The following is a 15,479-nucleotide window of genomic DNA, read 5'->3' as shown; positions in this document are numbered from 1 at the left end:
TCCCACGTTCTGGTCTAACTTCACTGATTTACGAAATCGCTCTCCAATTCAGTGTCTGTGTATTGTTTGTGTTTTCACCCTTTCCCATCACAGTTCAGCCTGAAGTGTTCATCTCCAGGAGTGAGCCCAATTGTCAGGACAAGCCGCTCACTCTCTCCTGCCTGGTCACCGGATTTTATCCTGTAGACATCGAGGTGACCTGGCTAAGGAATGGAGAGGTCATGTCTGAGACACAATCCTTGGGGGTTCAACCAAACCACGATGGGCCTCATCAGATCCAAAAAGATTGACATCCATGCTGGGGATGAGGATCAATATTGAACACAGCAGCCTGGCAGAGGACAAGCTATATCAGTGGGGTAAGGAATTGGGCACAATGTTTCTGTGTGCCTGTATAAATCCACCTGTCCGTGTTTGTGTGTGTTTGTGTTCGTCCCTGGTTATTCAACTGAATGAACTTATATTTTTCTAACTTAATCGGGGTATCCTGAATTAATAAAAAGCAAATTTATTCAATATTAACTACAAGAAGAAATAGGAAAGTAATGTGCACGATAAAAGCTTAGAAATCAGGGGCAAGTGAAAAAGATGAAAGTTAAAAAGAAAATTTGTCAATCTGAATTGTTCACAAGTAATGAATATTTGAACATTGTGGCCATTGCTGCGTATATTACCAGTAGCATTACTTGATACTCAATTTTGAGATTCTTGGCTCTGGAGTTTGAATGGAACTCCTTGGTCCTTATTCTTTTCAGCATTGCCTGATGGCAGAACACAAATTAAGAATTTACCTCTTGTTCTACCTGCAGTGCAAAGCTGTTTAAATGACTGCTCTTTGAGCTGTGACATTCACAGCACACTAGTCCACACTACAGGTCATTTGTTCCCAAACAAACCCAGAACAGGATTGAAGGTCTTTTAACTCCTTTTCTGCCCCTGTGCATTCTTGAAGGAGGGAAGATTCACATGTTTCTCACCCAGACTGCTGGCACTCTTTTAATGTCTTGCTAAGAGTGTGAGATATTCGCAGGAGATTACAGGTTCAGTTTGCAGTACCTTTTCTCCCTTTTGCAGCTTTCTTGACCTCTCATCTAATGTGACATTCCAGACTCTCACACACCCTCCCAGTAACCCCACACCATCACCTTCATGGCTGCCCTAATGCTTCCCTCATGTCAAACGGGGCACGGAGATGGAGAGTTGGTGATCTGATTATCGTCCCAGACTCAGGACATTCCTCAACTTAAAACCCAAAGGTGCAACGTGGGGACAGGAGTGAGAGTGCCATTTCACCTGCCCTCCCACCCCAGGTGCTCACCCTCCTATTCATCTGGATGTCACTCCCCTTCCCCCTCCAGCTCAGTTACTGTCTCACTTCCCACTGTGACCTTCTCCAGGTCCTCTTACGACTCCCTTTGACAGCTGACACTGAACCCCCCCCCCCCCCCACCCCCCGCCACCACCTCCAACCGTTGTGTCCAAAGGCATCGCCTGTCAGAAGGAAACGTTGACAATGAAGATTCCCATTGATCTGTCACACCCCAGAAGCCCGTGTGCTCAGACCTGGTTGAAAAATTCAGCTGGTGACCCTGCCCTTTCCTCACTCCAATACCTGCTTGGTCACCAGTCAGTGACTTATTCCCGATTCCCAGCAGCTGGGGAATGAACACTCCCAAACATTATCAACCATCAAACTCTGAACACACAAGATACAAACATCACTTTGTGTTTCTCCGTTCATTTGGGGATGGCTCATTGGGGAGTTGAATGGTCCTGACTCCCCCAGTTCACAATGAATTGAAGCTCAACTACTGCTGACTCCAAAAGCCACAAGCTGCTGAGTGAATGAATTAAACCTTTCTCATGAAATCATTACTGAAGAAAGTGGACAAATCAACCATAAACCATTATTTATTAATGGCAAACCACAGTTATCAGCATTTGTGGTTAAACATTGATGAATAACAGTAACAGATATTTGTCAATGTAAATAAATCCGAGTTATAAAATTTATACATCACACAAGAGTTCACAGCGGTTGCTTTAAATTCAAAACACAGCTGTTCAGCTTATAATAGAGCGTATGTTAAATAGTAACAAACAAATAGCAAGTGTTTTTCATCAGCATAATAATAGACAGTTGCAAAATTTACACAGATATGTCCATGACCACTAGAATTTGTTGATAAAAAGTACAAAATCATTCAGTTTCCTACAATATAAAAACCGTCTCTGAGTTACCTCAGTACATTGCTTCATTTCAGGTAAATGATTGAACCACTGAAGACAGTGAAGATGAGAAAGTGTGAGGGAGAAATCATCCGTGAAGATTCCTCTGACAGTGAAGCTGCTCACATTTCTGAGATGGGATTGAATCATGACTTGAGAAGGTCTCACTTGAAGAATGAGGTTCCATACCTGCAAATCCGGGATCCACTGTTCAGTCTGTGGAAATACATTCCCAAGAAAAAAAGTCGATCTCAATCCTGAAAGGACTGGGTGTGAACAATGAGCCAAAAATCTGTTTGTCTGCGGTGATATGGAAGGATGGACGATGATGTCCATGTTCACACTGAAACAGGAGATTTCCTTCATTCCTCAATGAGGCTCCGGGAATGTCCTGCAGTGGAGCCCAGGAATCCCACAAAGTAAGGAATGGACAGACACAATGCAATCACTTCAGGGTGGGCAAAGGAGTAAAATTAGTCCGACAGGTTTTAACAGTGTCTGGGACAGTGAGGATGAGAGGGTGAAATTAGTCAGGAGGAGAGGGGAAAGTTACAAATATATCTCTGATAGAAGTTAAAATGTCACTTACTGAATCATGAAGGAGCTGGAAGGGAGACATCAGAAGCTGAGAAAACATAAACAGAATATGAGAAATATAATAATATGCAAAATCAGTGTGAAATATTCTCTATCACTCACTCGATCCAGGATTCAATGACGCTCAGCATACAACTAACCAGACTCACACAGCACAGCACAGAGGCAATTGAAGTCGAGAGTTTGTAGGGTGAGAAAGCTGACGGAGGGACTGGATGATGAGAGATTTTAGGGTGACGAACTGAATGGTGAATGAGTGGGGGTGAGAGATTAAAGGGCAAGGGACTGAAGGGAGAATGATTGGGGTGTGTCGAGAGGAGCGAGAGGAGGATAAGAGACTGGGAGTTGAGGGACTGGAGAGTGAGGAATGTGGCACGTCTGCCACCCTGAGTAACACCGAGGTGAATGCAATTCTACAACTTCCAATGCATTCTGTACCATTCCCAACACTCTGTCCCCTCAGTAACTTACTGCGAGCTGTTGTGTAGGTCCCAGTTGGTGAATCTGCAGAAACAAAATAGATGTCCATGAGAATGGGGAATAATCCATTCTCAGAGAGTGAGAACACAACAAGTATAAGGGAACAGAGATTGTGACAGAAATCCTCATTCCCACACTCTCATCTATCCTTACACATCAGGGAGAATCTGGAGATCTCTTCCATTCTATCAATATTCAGTCAGTGAGGATGTGAGTGTGTGGCATGGTTTTACTGATCAATATTAGACCTGGTCTCAGCCTATCATACAAAGGAAGATCAGACAGGGAACAAGAATGTGTTTATACATGTGTAACTGAGTTTGGGAATTCAATCAGTTCCACTCAACACAGTGTCCTGTACTCCCACTACTCACCCTACACTCACCCTGTCCCCTCAGTTCTACATTACCCTCTCCCTGTTTCTTACCTCTCCAAGGCTTTTTCCAGATGATTATTCCGAATATTGAAGACACTGCAGTAACTAATCCAATCAGAATGGCAAGATGGAAATGTTCCACACTATTTTCAAGGATTTCTAAAAGATATTGGAATAATATTAGAATTGTATTGGTTCCCAGATTCATTCTCAGTTCTGTATTGATTCCCGTTCATTGGGATGGGATTAGTTTAAACACTGGTTTGACCCTCACTCGATTTCACTCTCCAGTGAAGTCACTAAAGATCTGATTGATGAGAATGTAAAAGATCTGGTGATGTACTCCAGTATAAGAGAGAACAATCTTCAAGTAACAATGAGGTCATTTAAGAGTGATATGAGAAAGCACTTTTTCTGAAAAATGGAAGTGAAAGTCTGGAACTCTCTCACCAAATGTTGTGAGTGTGTCAATGCTGTAGCTTTAGAGGTGTGTTTTGTTTTGTTCTTGGAGGACAGATGCTGAGCAGACTAGGAGAAAAATAATTAACTTGTGAAGCCTTGAGTGGTTTCTTCTTAAAAACTGGAACAATAGAAGCAGGCTGAATGGGTGTAGCCAAGCTCCCACTCACCAAGCATTTCTAGTTTTTAATATTCAGCAGCACTTGATGTTGGGGGTCTTGAAGAAATGGAAGCCATTTTTCCTTCCCTTAATTACAGTCAAAAGCTGGGGGTTCTCTTCCTGGGCTGCTGGATTGCATGTGAGACAAATCTATTTTCGAATTTGCCTTTTACCAAGCGTGTGTTTATGGGATGTTACTATATTGGAACAGTTAATTAGCAATAGTTACTGTATCTATTATTCTGTTAAGTTTTCCAATAGAGTTACATTATTCCAAGTTTTTCTTTCTTTTGTTGCATTTTAACAATTGTATTTGAATAAATTATGTTTTGCTAAACGTTGGGTAGTTTGACCAATCAAACTGCATCTGGAACACAGCATCTGACATTTTCCTTTACAATAAGAAAAAGTTAGGGTCTAGGCTACCTTCTTAACATAGTTATTATTCATATAAACAATTGAATGCTTCCAGCCTGAGATCAGGAGGGTTTTGTTGGGGAAGGGCAGGAAGAAACATGGAGCAATGGTGAGTAAAGGGAGTGAGGGACAGATCAGACAGGACCTCACTGAATGCTGGAACAGACTCAAGGGGCTAAAGGGTAAACCCGTGTTCTTATACTTAACACACATTTTATCTAGATCCTTACCCCACTGATAGAGCTTGGCCTCTGCCAGGCTGATGTGTTCAATTTGACAGGAATATTGATCCTCATCCCCAGCACTGATTTCAATCTCTTTCTGGATCTGATGGGTCCCATCATGGTTCGGACGAATCCCCGAGGATTGTGTCTCAGACACGACCTCTCCATTCCTTAGCCAGGTCACCTCGATGTCTACAGGATAAAATCCGGTGACCAGGCAGGAGAGAGTGAGCGGCTTGTCCTGATGATTAGACTCACTTCTGGAGATGAACACTTCAGGCTGAACTGTGATGGGGAAGGGTGAAAATACACAGACACTAAATGTAAGATGGTTTCATCGATCAGTGAACTTAAATCAAGGCATAGGATCAAAATTGAAATACATACCTTTCCTTTTGAAATATTCCTTTCCAGCTTCAAGATATTGCTTCAAACGTTGGACATATACACCTATCAAATATCTTTCCCAGTAGTTGTTCCAGGATTCATCAGAATCCCATTTCTCCTTCAGCTTCACTGCAAAATGATTGGTTGCAACCCATCTCATTCTGTCTGGCTCTAAACTAATGAAATCCTTTCCATCAAATCCAAATCTCATCGATCTCCTCATGAAGCCGTCATCACTGACCTCAACAGAACGTATCCATTGGAGAGTGTGAATTCCTGTCAGTGACCAAACAGGCATCAATCATCAATAATTAATAGATAGTCACACACAGAGGGGAAAGGGGATCTAGTATCAGATAGAAATAAAGGGAGCAAGAGTTGGTGGGGATTTCTTGCAACTCACCACAATCACAGAATGCCTACAATATGGAAGGAGGCCATTTGGCCCATCAAGTCCACACTGACCCTCCAAAGAGCATCCCACCCAGATCCAACCCAGTACTGTATCCCATAACCCCACATTTACCATTGGTAATCCACCTGGTCTACTCATCCCTGGATAAAATGGAGCAATTTAGCATGGCTAATCCACTTAACCTGCACATCTTTGGACTGTGGGAGGAAACAGGACAACCCAGTAGAAACCCACGCAGACACGGGGAGAATGTGCAAACTCCACACAGACAGTCGCCCGAGGGTGGAATCAATCCCAGGTCCCTGGCGCTGTGAGGCCTCAGTGCTAACCACTGAGCCACTGTGCCACCCTTGGCTTCAATGTGGAACTGTATGTCGCAAAAGAGGCATGGTAAGTTGGTCAGCCAGGAGATATCAGGGAAATAGGAGAGATTGACCATAAAATGAAAATGGAAAGGTAGGGACAATTGAAGCTGATGTGGTTAACAGGAACAGCTACAGAGAACAGGAGACGACTAGTTGGGGATGTGGAAATTTGACTCTCAGACAGAGCCTGGATCTCACTGTAAGGAGCACAGCCCGGTTTGCATTCCATCTTGTACCAAATCTCCACTGCACAAAAAAAAGGAGAAATGTGTGCCAGCTGTCCTACAGTGGGTGCAGTATGTTTGTTCTGTTTGGTCTGTGGGGGTAGGATGCACTTGTGGCTACTTCAGGAGGCAATTGCATTAATCAGGCACTGTAGGGTCAATGATTTACTGTCAAATTACTTCTTATCTACAGCTCGACCCTTGTACAACAATATATGTTACAAAACATAGCCTCAAGCAGGAGACCTGGTTGGTATGGATGAGTTGGGCTGAAGGGCCTGTTTCCATGCTGTATAACTGTACAACTCTATGACTCTATATGCAATCATGTCCATTCTATTGAACAGGATAATTTCATTTTTGTCATTGCTGGGAAGCAGAATCATCAACAAATGTAATGGTGTTGCCTGTAGTCACCAATTGTCAAATACATTATAAAGTTCTTATCACAGCACAAGGCCTACAGTGATTTGTAAGTATGTGACAACATGTGCACTGACATTCAATGCTGTATTTCGTGGTGACAAAGGGGATGAGAACTGTTTTGCAGCGTGGAGGATGTATTCATATCATGGTTATAATATCCCAAAGTTCATGAGTGACACAACTTGTGTTGCATACATCACCATGTAATATGTCAGAGGTGCATGTTGAGGCATTGCACAGCCTTCTTCTTGGAAGACTACATGTCCACTGTATTGCAGCCCCCTGTGTTAAAGCCTCATCTTTGTTTGGTGCAATTGTTCAGGCATCACATGACTGAGACACCATGCTATTTCTGATATTTCCCACATGGAATCATCACAAATTTCCAGAAAGGGTACAGCAATGGGAGGTGCTAGTGTTTTTTTTTTGCTATTGTACAAAGACAGAGCAGAAAAATTCAGGTTATAGAAAGATATGAGCAAGCCTACGGTCAAGAATAATATCCAATGGCAATCAAGAATGGCTAAACAGGTTTGACTGTATTCATTAGAGTTTAGTAGAATGAAACATTTAAGATTCTGAGATTGGGTAGATGTTCAGAAGGTATTTTTACAGATGGGGGATTCTTGAATGAGGGGATACAGTTAAAGAAAATAGGGACGCTCATTTATAACTGAGATGGAAAGGAATTTCTTCTCCCAGAGGATGGGGAATGTCTGGAATTCCCTATCCCAGAGATTTATGGAGGCTAGATCACTGAAAGCATTTAAAAATAGGAGGGAGATAGGTTTTTGAAATAGTGGGGAGTTGAGGGTGATGAGGAGTTGAGGCCTGGGACCGATCAGCTCTAAACTTGTAAGTGATGGGCCAGTCTGACGGGGATAAGCGGCCTCCTGCTGCTCCTAAACCTCATGTCCTTATGAGGTGAGGTCAAACTCCCTGTTCCCCTTCTGGCCTTGTCACTGATGCAGAGCACCATCGGCCACAGTGATGGAGTGCAGGTCTGTGTATATTATCAGCTGGCATTGAGGGTTCCGCTGGCCCGGAGTCTCCAACGGCAGCTGCTAAACTCTCCATGGAGACAATTAGACACACGGCATGCAGAGCCAGCAGGGGAAAATTATCATTGATGGACTCTTCTTACCTTCAATGTAATGTCACTTAACAAACCCACCTGCTGCTCCTGTGACTGTGCACGTTGGTGAAATCATGAATGGCTAACACAATGAGATCATCTTCTGCCTGGGGCTGAGCAGGCACCCAGTCTCTGGCCATCCTCCAAATGCCAGGGACCTGGGCTAGTCCTTCCACAACCAACTGCAGAAGCGTGCCAGTGATGTGCTCACCAGAATGTGCAGCTGTGTTAAATTTAGAAAGAGATCCCACTGCAGTGAATGTCACTCAACTGTGGGCAGTGGGGGAGGGGGTTCAGATGAAAGATTTGCTGATGTGCCCTCTGGGGGTGTAGTGATGCCCTCCCCAGCAGTGGAGCAGGAGCTGATGCACTGCGGGGGTTTGCCTCTTTGGGGTGGCAGCTGTGTGGGTGCTGCCTGCAAAAGAGAAGAGAGGGCATGCGTTGTTCAGTAGGTTTATACATATTAAGATGTTGGCAGTGGTGGTAATGGGTGAACTGTGCAGTCCCAGCTCAATATTGCTCACTGGAACACATAGACTTGCAGCTTTCAGTGTTTCCATATAAGTGGTCACACTTCTCTTCAGTTAGTTCAAGGGTCTTCCTTTCTTTGGGACTAAGGAGTCAAACGTTGGTGACCAGTTCCTCCCTATCTTGGTCCTCCCAGCCTGAAGATATGAGAAATTCTCCTGCAATGTGACAAAGGGAGGGAAACCAAACTTAATATTTCCAATCTGATATGACTCTTCATTGGAACTCAGCATTCGGAACTGATTCACAAAGAAGAGACACACGGAACTCGAAATGTTAACTCTGTGTTTCTCTCTCCGCAGATGTTGCCAGATGTATAGAGTTTCTCCAGCACTTTCTGTTTTTATTTCAGATCTTCAGCATCTGCAGTATTTTGCTTTGGTTTGAGGCAATGGGAGGGATAGAGTCAGATGACAGTGGACGGAGGAGCAGTTCTTGATAATGCAAGGGCAGGAAAGGTGGTGAGGTGTCCCCAATGAGTGAGTAAGAAACACAGAGGGAAGGCAGGGTAGTCATTTGGGAGGAAGAAGTGGGTGAGAGGCATTGAGTTGTGATGCTCTGAATAATGGTGAGAGTTTTAGACCACAAGCCTTGTGAGGTTACTGTGCAGTGGAAGAGTGAGAGTGAGTGTGAGGAAGCAGAGAGAAGGTGGTGGCATTTACACTTGCAGACAGAAGAATATCATTAAACTTCTTCTGGCACTGCTGTGCCTTTATATGATTGCACTATCCTCTTTTTAAATGCTTTCAGTGAGCTAGCCTCCATAAATCTTTGGGGTAGGGAATTCCAGACATTCACCTTGGTCTGGTGGTATGCCCTCCTTTGCCAGTCAGCAGGATACAACACTGTCCTCCTCTCCATCACCTGGTCCCCCAGCACCTCCAGGTCTCTGTTGATGGAGCTTCACCTTGCTGGGCCACCTTCTCACTGGAGCAGCAGCGTGAGAGGACAGTCTCAGGCTTACAGCATTTGAAGTGGTGTGGGACTGGGTGTTAAACATGACTCCAGCTTCTGAGCAACTCAAGGCCCCTCTGCAGTGGTAATTACCTCTGGTATTACCCAAAACTATATCAAACTGTTTATTAATGGATAGCAGAGCATAGAATTGTGTGACACAAGTCACAAGTCACAAGCTCATGATGGGAAATTCATCAGGAAACTCCCTGAAATCTGTACTTAGCTTGAAAATGGGAAGCTTCAGCCCCATGATCTGTTCTTAATCATCTCCACTTCCTTATCTCGGACATATTTACTCTCCTTTCACATTGTCCGTTCTGTAACTGGAGAAGATTGATCTCTCCTCTTTATATATGAGACCCAGTGAGATGACAGAATTCCCCAACAAGATGCCCATTTACGAGGATCACAACCATTTTATGGATTCTTACTCACACGATCATAAATCTGACCCCAGGGTAGGTGGTGGTAATGTGGTGATGTCACTGGACTTGTAATCCTGAGGCTTAGGTTAACGTTCAGGGGACATAGGTTCAACTTAAACACAGCAGCTGGTGGAATTTAAAGTCCGTTAATAAATCTGAAACTAATCTCGAAATGGTGACCATAGCAACTGTCATGAATTGTAAAAACCTATCTTTTAGGAAAGGAAATGGTCATCCTTACCCAGAGTAGCCAAAATATGATTCCTGATCCACATTACTAATGGTCCAGGAAATCAGCCCATTGGAATAGTCAGGGATGGACAACAAATGGTACCTTATATGCAGTCATGTCATAATGTCTACAGAGATACAAATCTCCTGATCTTCACTTCTAGTGATCATAACTCTAAGTTTTAACATAGTTACGGATAAAGATAAGGCTAGTCCTTGGGTGAAGGTGCTAAACTGGGAGAAAATGAATTACAGCAGTATTTGGCAAGCATTGGAGAAATTAGATTGTGAGTGTCTGTTTGAAGGTAAAACTCACACCAGACATGTGGGAAGACTTTTTATAGTCAGTTGATCAGAATTCAGGAACAGCCTGTTCCTGTGAGGATAAAAGACAAGGAAAGATGGCAAGTTTTGAGAACCTTGGATGATAAGAAATCTTGAAAGTTTAGTTGAAAAGAGAAAGAAAGCATATGTAAGATTTAAGAAACTGAAATCAGACAAGGCCCTTGAAATATAAAGGAAGCAGGAAAGTATTTAAACAAGGGATTAGGAGGGCTGAAAGGGGCCATGAAAAGACCTTGGAAAGCAGGATTAAGCACAATTCCAAGGCATTTTATACATATATTAGCCAGGGAAAGAGTAGGTCCACTCATGGACTAATGAGGGAATTTATGCATGGAGCCAGATAAAGTGGGTGAGATCCTTAATGAATACTTCGTATCAGTATTCTCCAATGAGAAGGACATGGATGATGGTAAGATTAGAAAGGGGAATGTTGATATTCTCAGGCATGTTGATATTAAGAAGGAGGAGGTGTTGGGTCTTGAAAGACTTTAAGGTAGTTCTGGTCCCACACTCCAGGAAGGATGTGGAGATTTTGGAGAGGTTCAAAACAGGAATGCCTGGATGACAGCAGATGGGCTGAAGGGCCTTTTTCCTGTGCTGTAGATCTCTACGGCTATTCAAAAGCTATAAGGAGAGGTTGACAATCCTGGTCTGTTTTCAGCAGGGTCTTGGTTGTTGAGAGGCATGTATAGGGTGAATAGTTGGAGTCTTTTTCCCAAGGTGGAAATGTCAAATACTAGGGGCCGTAAGTTAAAGGTGAGAGGGAAAAATTTAACCAAGATGTGCGACAAAAGTTTTTTTTTTATACAGAGTGTAGTAGGTGCCTGAAACATGTTGCCAGAGGAGGTGGCAGAACCAGATGCGATAGCAACGTTTCAGAGGCATTTAGACAGACACATGAACAGGCAGGGAATAGAGGGATACAGACCACCTGCAGGCAGTTACTTTTACTTTTAAAATAGTACCATGGCTGGTGCAGAGATGGTGGGCCAAAGACCCTATTTCTGTGCTGTGCTGTTCTATGTTCTATGACACAACTAAATCGATATCTTGATCAGAATAGAGAGAAGCTACAGAATAATGCTCCCAGTGACCCTGACTCAGAGAGTGTGTAACACACCATACAGTCCAGGGTCACAGTCTGCTGTCAAAATATGACAGGGTACCTTTCTGGCACTCAGTAAACAAGGCAGTCAGTGAGAGATACTGCATCCCTCATCTTACCAGATGTCTGGTTCATGCTCTTCATGATTGAATTCAGATTCTCTATCGCCGTGTCCATTCGTGAATTCCCTATATCTGTGAGCATTTTCCAGAATTCCTCACTGAATGAATCTGCCATGAATTGTTGTCTGGGGATCATCCGACGGATATTGCTGTCATAATAATCAACTTCAACTCCATTGATCATTGCAACACCACTGAAAGCAGGAAATTTTTCAATGCCACAGACTGCCGTGTATACCATAGTGAGTGCATTAGTGTCTGTAAAATAAATCAGTGAAAGGCTCAGGTTAATAACCATTAACACACACTACCATCTGATCGAAGTGAGCTCCATCCATACATTGATAATCTCCAATAATCGGCCACTTTATCGCACCGTCAGAATCCTGGCTAACAGTGTAAACAGGGAAATAGACAATCTGGAGTAGGATTACACCTCTGAGCTTCAGAATCATCCCTTTACACAAGGTAGGAGGACGCTGATGAGATAAGCTGAACTATTCCATCATGACAGCATTACAGTTGAGCCTGGGCTGGATTAAAACTGATTACTTTTCTCCTGCCCAGAATGTTTAGAAGACTGTCCACCAGGGATGATGACTCTGTTTTGCTCCCCCGCCAATTAAAATTAATACAAAAATTAAAATTGTCCAAAAATCAATTTTGTTTCATGAGATGTGGATATCACTGACTAGGAAAGCAATCATCGCCAATTCCTAATTGTTCTGGACAGAACCTAATTAGAATGTCTCTTGACAGTCAACAAAGTTGATTTCCCACACTATCAACATCCTGGGTGTCCTTGTGCATGAATCGCAGAAGTTTGGTTTGCAGTACTTAAGTAATTAAGAAGTAATTAAGAAGTAATTGCAGTAATTAAGAAGGCAACTGGAATTTTGTTCTTCATTGCTAGAGGGACTGAGTTTAAAAGCAGGGAGGTTTATGTTGCAGAGATAGTAGGAACTGCAGATGCTGGAGAATCTGAGATAACAAGGTGTAGAGCTGGATGAAAACAGCAGGCCAAGCAGCATCAGAGGAGCAGGAAGGCTGACGTTTCGGGCCTAGACCCTTCATCAGAAATCTACATCTTGTTATCTCAGGTTTATGCTGCAGCTGTATAGGGTGCTGGTGAGGCCACACCTGGAGTACTGTGTTCAGTTTTGGTCTCCTTACTTGAGAAAGGATGTATTGCCATGGAGGGGGTGCAGAGGTGATTCACTAGGTTGATTCCCGAGTTGAGAGGGTTGGTTTATGAGGAGAGACTGAGTAGACTGGGATTATATTCATTGGAATTTAGAAGAATGAGAGGGTATCTTATAGAAACACATAAAATTATGAAGGGAATAAATGAGATAGAAGCAGGGAGGCTGTTTCCACTGGCAGGTGAAACTAGAACAGGAGGGCGGGCATAGCCTCAAAATTAGCAGGAGCAGATTTAGGACTGAATGGAGGAGGAACTTCTTCACCTAAAGGGTTGTGAATCTGTGGAATTCCCTGCCCAGTGAAGTAGTTGAGGCTTCCTCAGCGAATGTTTTTAAAGCTAAGATAGATAATCTTTTGAACACTAATGGAATTAAGAGTGATGGTGAGAGGTCAATAAGTGGAACGGAGGCTACAAAAAGATCGTCCATGATCTTAAGGAACAGCAGAGCTAGCTCAAAGGGCCAGATGGCCTAATCCTGCTCCTGGTTCTAATGGTCTTATTTTACCAAAGAACAGAAACTGAACTGGACTCGCCACATTAATATAGCGGTTTCAAGACCAGGTCAGAGGCAAGGAATACTGCAATAAATAAGTCCCCTTTTGACTCCCCAAAGCCTGTCCACAATCTACAAGCAACAAGTCAGGAGCATGACTGAATACATACCACTTGCTTGGGTGAGTGCAGCTGCAATTATCAAGAAAATTGACACCAATCAGGGCAAAGCAGCCCACCTGATTTGTAACACATCCACAACCTTCAACATTCACTGTTCACCACCAGCAGTGTGTACCACTTTAAAGACGGTGCTGCATAAATTCATCAAGGATCCCTCAGAAAGCACCTTTCAAGCCTGTAGCCTCTACCACTTCGACGGACAAGGGCAGCAGGTGCATGGGAACACCACCACAAGCAGGATCCTCTAATAGCTAAATGAAAACCAAAAGAACTGCGGATGCTGTAAATCAGGAACAAAAACAAAGTTGCTGGAAAAGTTCAGCAGGTCTGGCAGCATCTGTGGAGGAGAAAACAGAACAGTTCTGAGGAAGGGTCACCGGACTCGAAACGTTAACTCTGTTTTCTCCTTCACAGATGCTGCCAGACCTGCTGAGCTTTTCCAGCAACTTTGTTTTTGTTCCTCTAATAGCCACTCACCATCCTGACATGAAAATATATTGTCGTTCCTTCATTGTTGTTGGGTCAAAATCCCGAAGCTCCCTCCCTCACAGCACTGTGGACCTACCTACACCCAAGGCAATCGAGGATTAATTGCTGGCCGAGCAGTGGGATAAATGTGCTGTGACACAAGAATTAAAAGAAAATCCCATCAGTGTCTTCAATGTGTAAAATATCAGGCTGGCTGTATAACAGGCGGCTGATCAAATATCAAGTCTTCCAGACTCTGCTGCCTTCAATGTGTAAAATATCAGGCTGGCTGTATAACATCCCTCATTTCAAACTCTCACCAAGAGATTCACATTCACCCGAGAAAGAGAGAGAAAGTGAGAATGGAAAACCGAATTCTGCACTCACCGGGAGAGACCCAGGAAAAACATAGGGAAATGGAGAAAAGGAACAGCAACATGCTGGGAATCCACTTTCCCAATTCTAATCAGACACGGGGAATTTAAATATCCTGACGGGGAACAAAAAGTTCGCTTTTTATAAACTGGAAAACAACAAAAACAAGTTGCTCGACGCAGCGTTTTATGTTTAATTTCAACCATTTCCTGATTGCAAAACAAAGCACCGGTTAGACGCGGAAAAGTATCCAATTACAGAGACAAGCAGCTACTCGTCATCAGTTACCAGGACGAAGTATCTCAGAGAGGTTACAACTCAGATTGCGAAACAAAAACAGATACACATTTTTTTTCTGAAGAAGGATCCCGACCCGAAAAGGTCAACTTTCATGCTGTTCTGATGTTGCCTGACCTGCTGTGTTTCTCCAGCCCCACACAGTGTTATCTCTGACTCCAGCCTCTACAGCTCTTACTATCTGTCACATCTATATTGCCCCCTTAAGGCAGTGATAAACGCCTCAGAGATAGTAGGAACTGCAGATGCTGGAGAATCTGAGATAACAAAGGATGAACACAGCAGGCCAAGCAGCATCAGAGGAGCAGGAAGGCTGATGTTTCGGGCCTAGACCCTTCTTCAGAAATGGGGGAGGGGAAGGGGATTCTGAAGAAGGGTCTAGGCCCGAAACATCAGCTTTCCCGCACCTCTGATGCTGCTTGGCCTGCTGTGTTCATCCAGCTCTACACCTTGTTATCTCAAATTCTCCAGCATCTGCAGTTCCTACTATCCCGAATCCAGTGATGGTTTTTCAGAACTGGGTTAGTGACAAGGAGCTTATTGAAGAGAGATGGAAAGGTGTGAGGAGGGAGTGAGTTAGAGCCCAGCTAACTGAAGGTACAGCCCTCAGTGTGGGTTGATTTTAATGTGGAATGATCAAGATGCCAGAATGAGGTGGGGTCTGGTGGGGCCCAGAGGAGATCACAGAAACTGAGAAGCAATGGGCATGAAAGGGTTTGAAACCCAGGATGAGAAGTTTACAATCCAGATGTTATTTGTTGGGAACCAATGGAAGTCAGTGATTAATGAGATGGGTGAGGAGCCGAATTTGGCGATCTTTGTCAAATTCAGAAAATCCAGTAAGTGGGGGTTA

At 43.6% G+C, this 15,479-nt stretch overlaps 1 protein-coding gene across 5 annotated transcripts; it reads right to left on the bottom strand.

Moving 5' to 3' along the window:
- Positions 1 to 1,895: 1,895 nt before the first annotated feature.
- On the bottom strand, positions 1,896 to 14,569 carry LOC109929266 (class I histocompatibility antigen, F10 alpha chain-like). Of its 5 annotated transcripts, none has more exons than XM_048616880.1 (8): positions 14,342 to 14,569; positions 11,605 to 11,865; positions 5,330 to 5,605; positions 4,949 to 5,227; positions 3,734 to 3,841; positions 3,298 to 3,330; positions 2,819 to 2,854; positions 1,896 to 2,620 (listed from the first exon to the last, which is right to left on the bottom strand). In XM_048616880.1, exons 1-7 carry the CDS (start codon positions 14,391 to 14,393, stop codon positions 2,823 to 2,825), a joined length of 1,041 nt encoding a protein of 346 aa, XP_048472837.1. In that variant the 5' UTR covers positions 14,394 to 14,569; the 3' UTR covers positions 1,896 to 2,620; positions 2,819 to 2,822. The 5 variants fall into 5 exon arrangements, with proteins under 5 accessions (XP_048472837.1, XP_020384587.1, XP_048472838.1 ...); XM_020528998.2 differs by having other exon boundaries at positions 1,896 to 2,445; positions 14,342 to 14,550; XM_048616881.1 differs by having other exon boundaries at positions 1,896 to 2,727; positions 14,342 to 14,535.
- Between the last annotated feature and the right edge of the window lie 910 nt (positions 14,570 to 15,479).

This window comes from Rhincodon typus, chromosome 35 (assembly GCF_021869965.1).
Source record: "Rhincodon typus isolate 14 chromosome 35, sRhiTyp1.1, whole genome shotgun sequence".
Taxonomy (NCBI): domain Eukaryota; kingdom Metazoa; phylum Chordata; class Chondrichthyes; order Orectolobiformes; family Rhincodontidae; genus Rhincodon; species Rhincodon typus.
The sequence above is the reverse complement of the archived record's forward strand: the minus strand, read 5'-3'. Positions and strand labels throughout refer to the sequence as shown.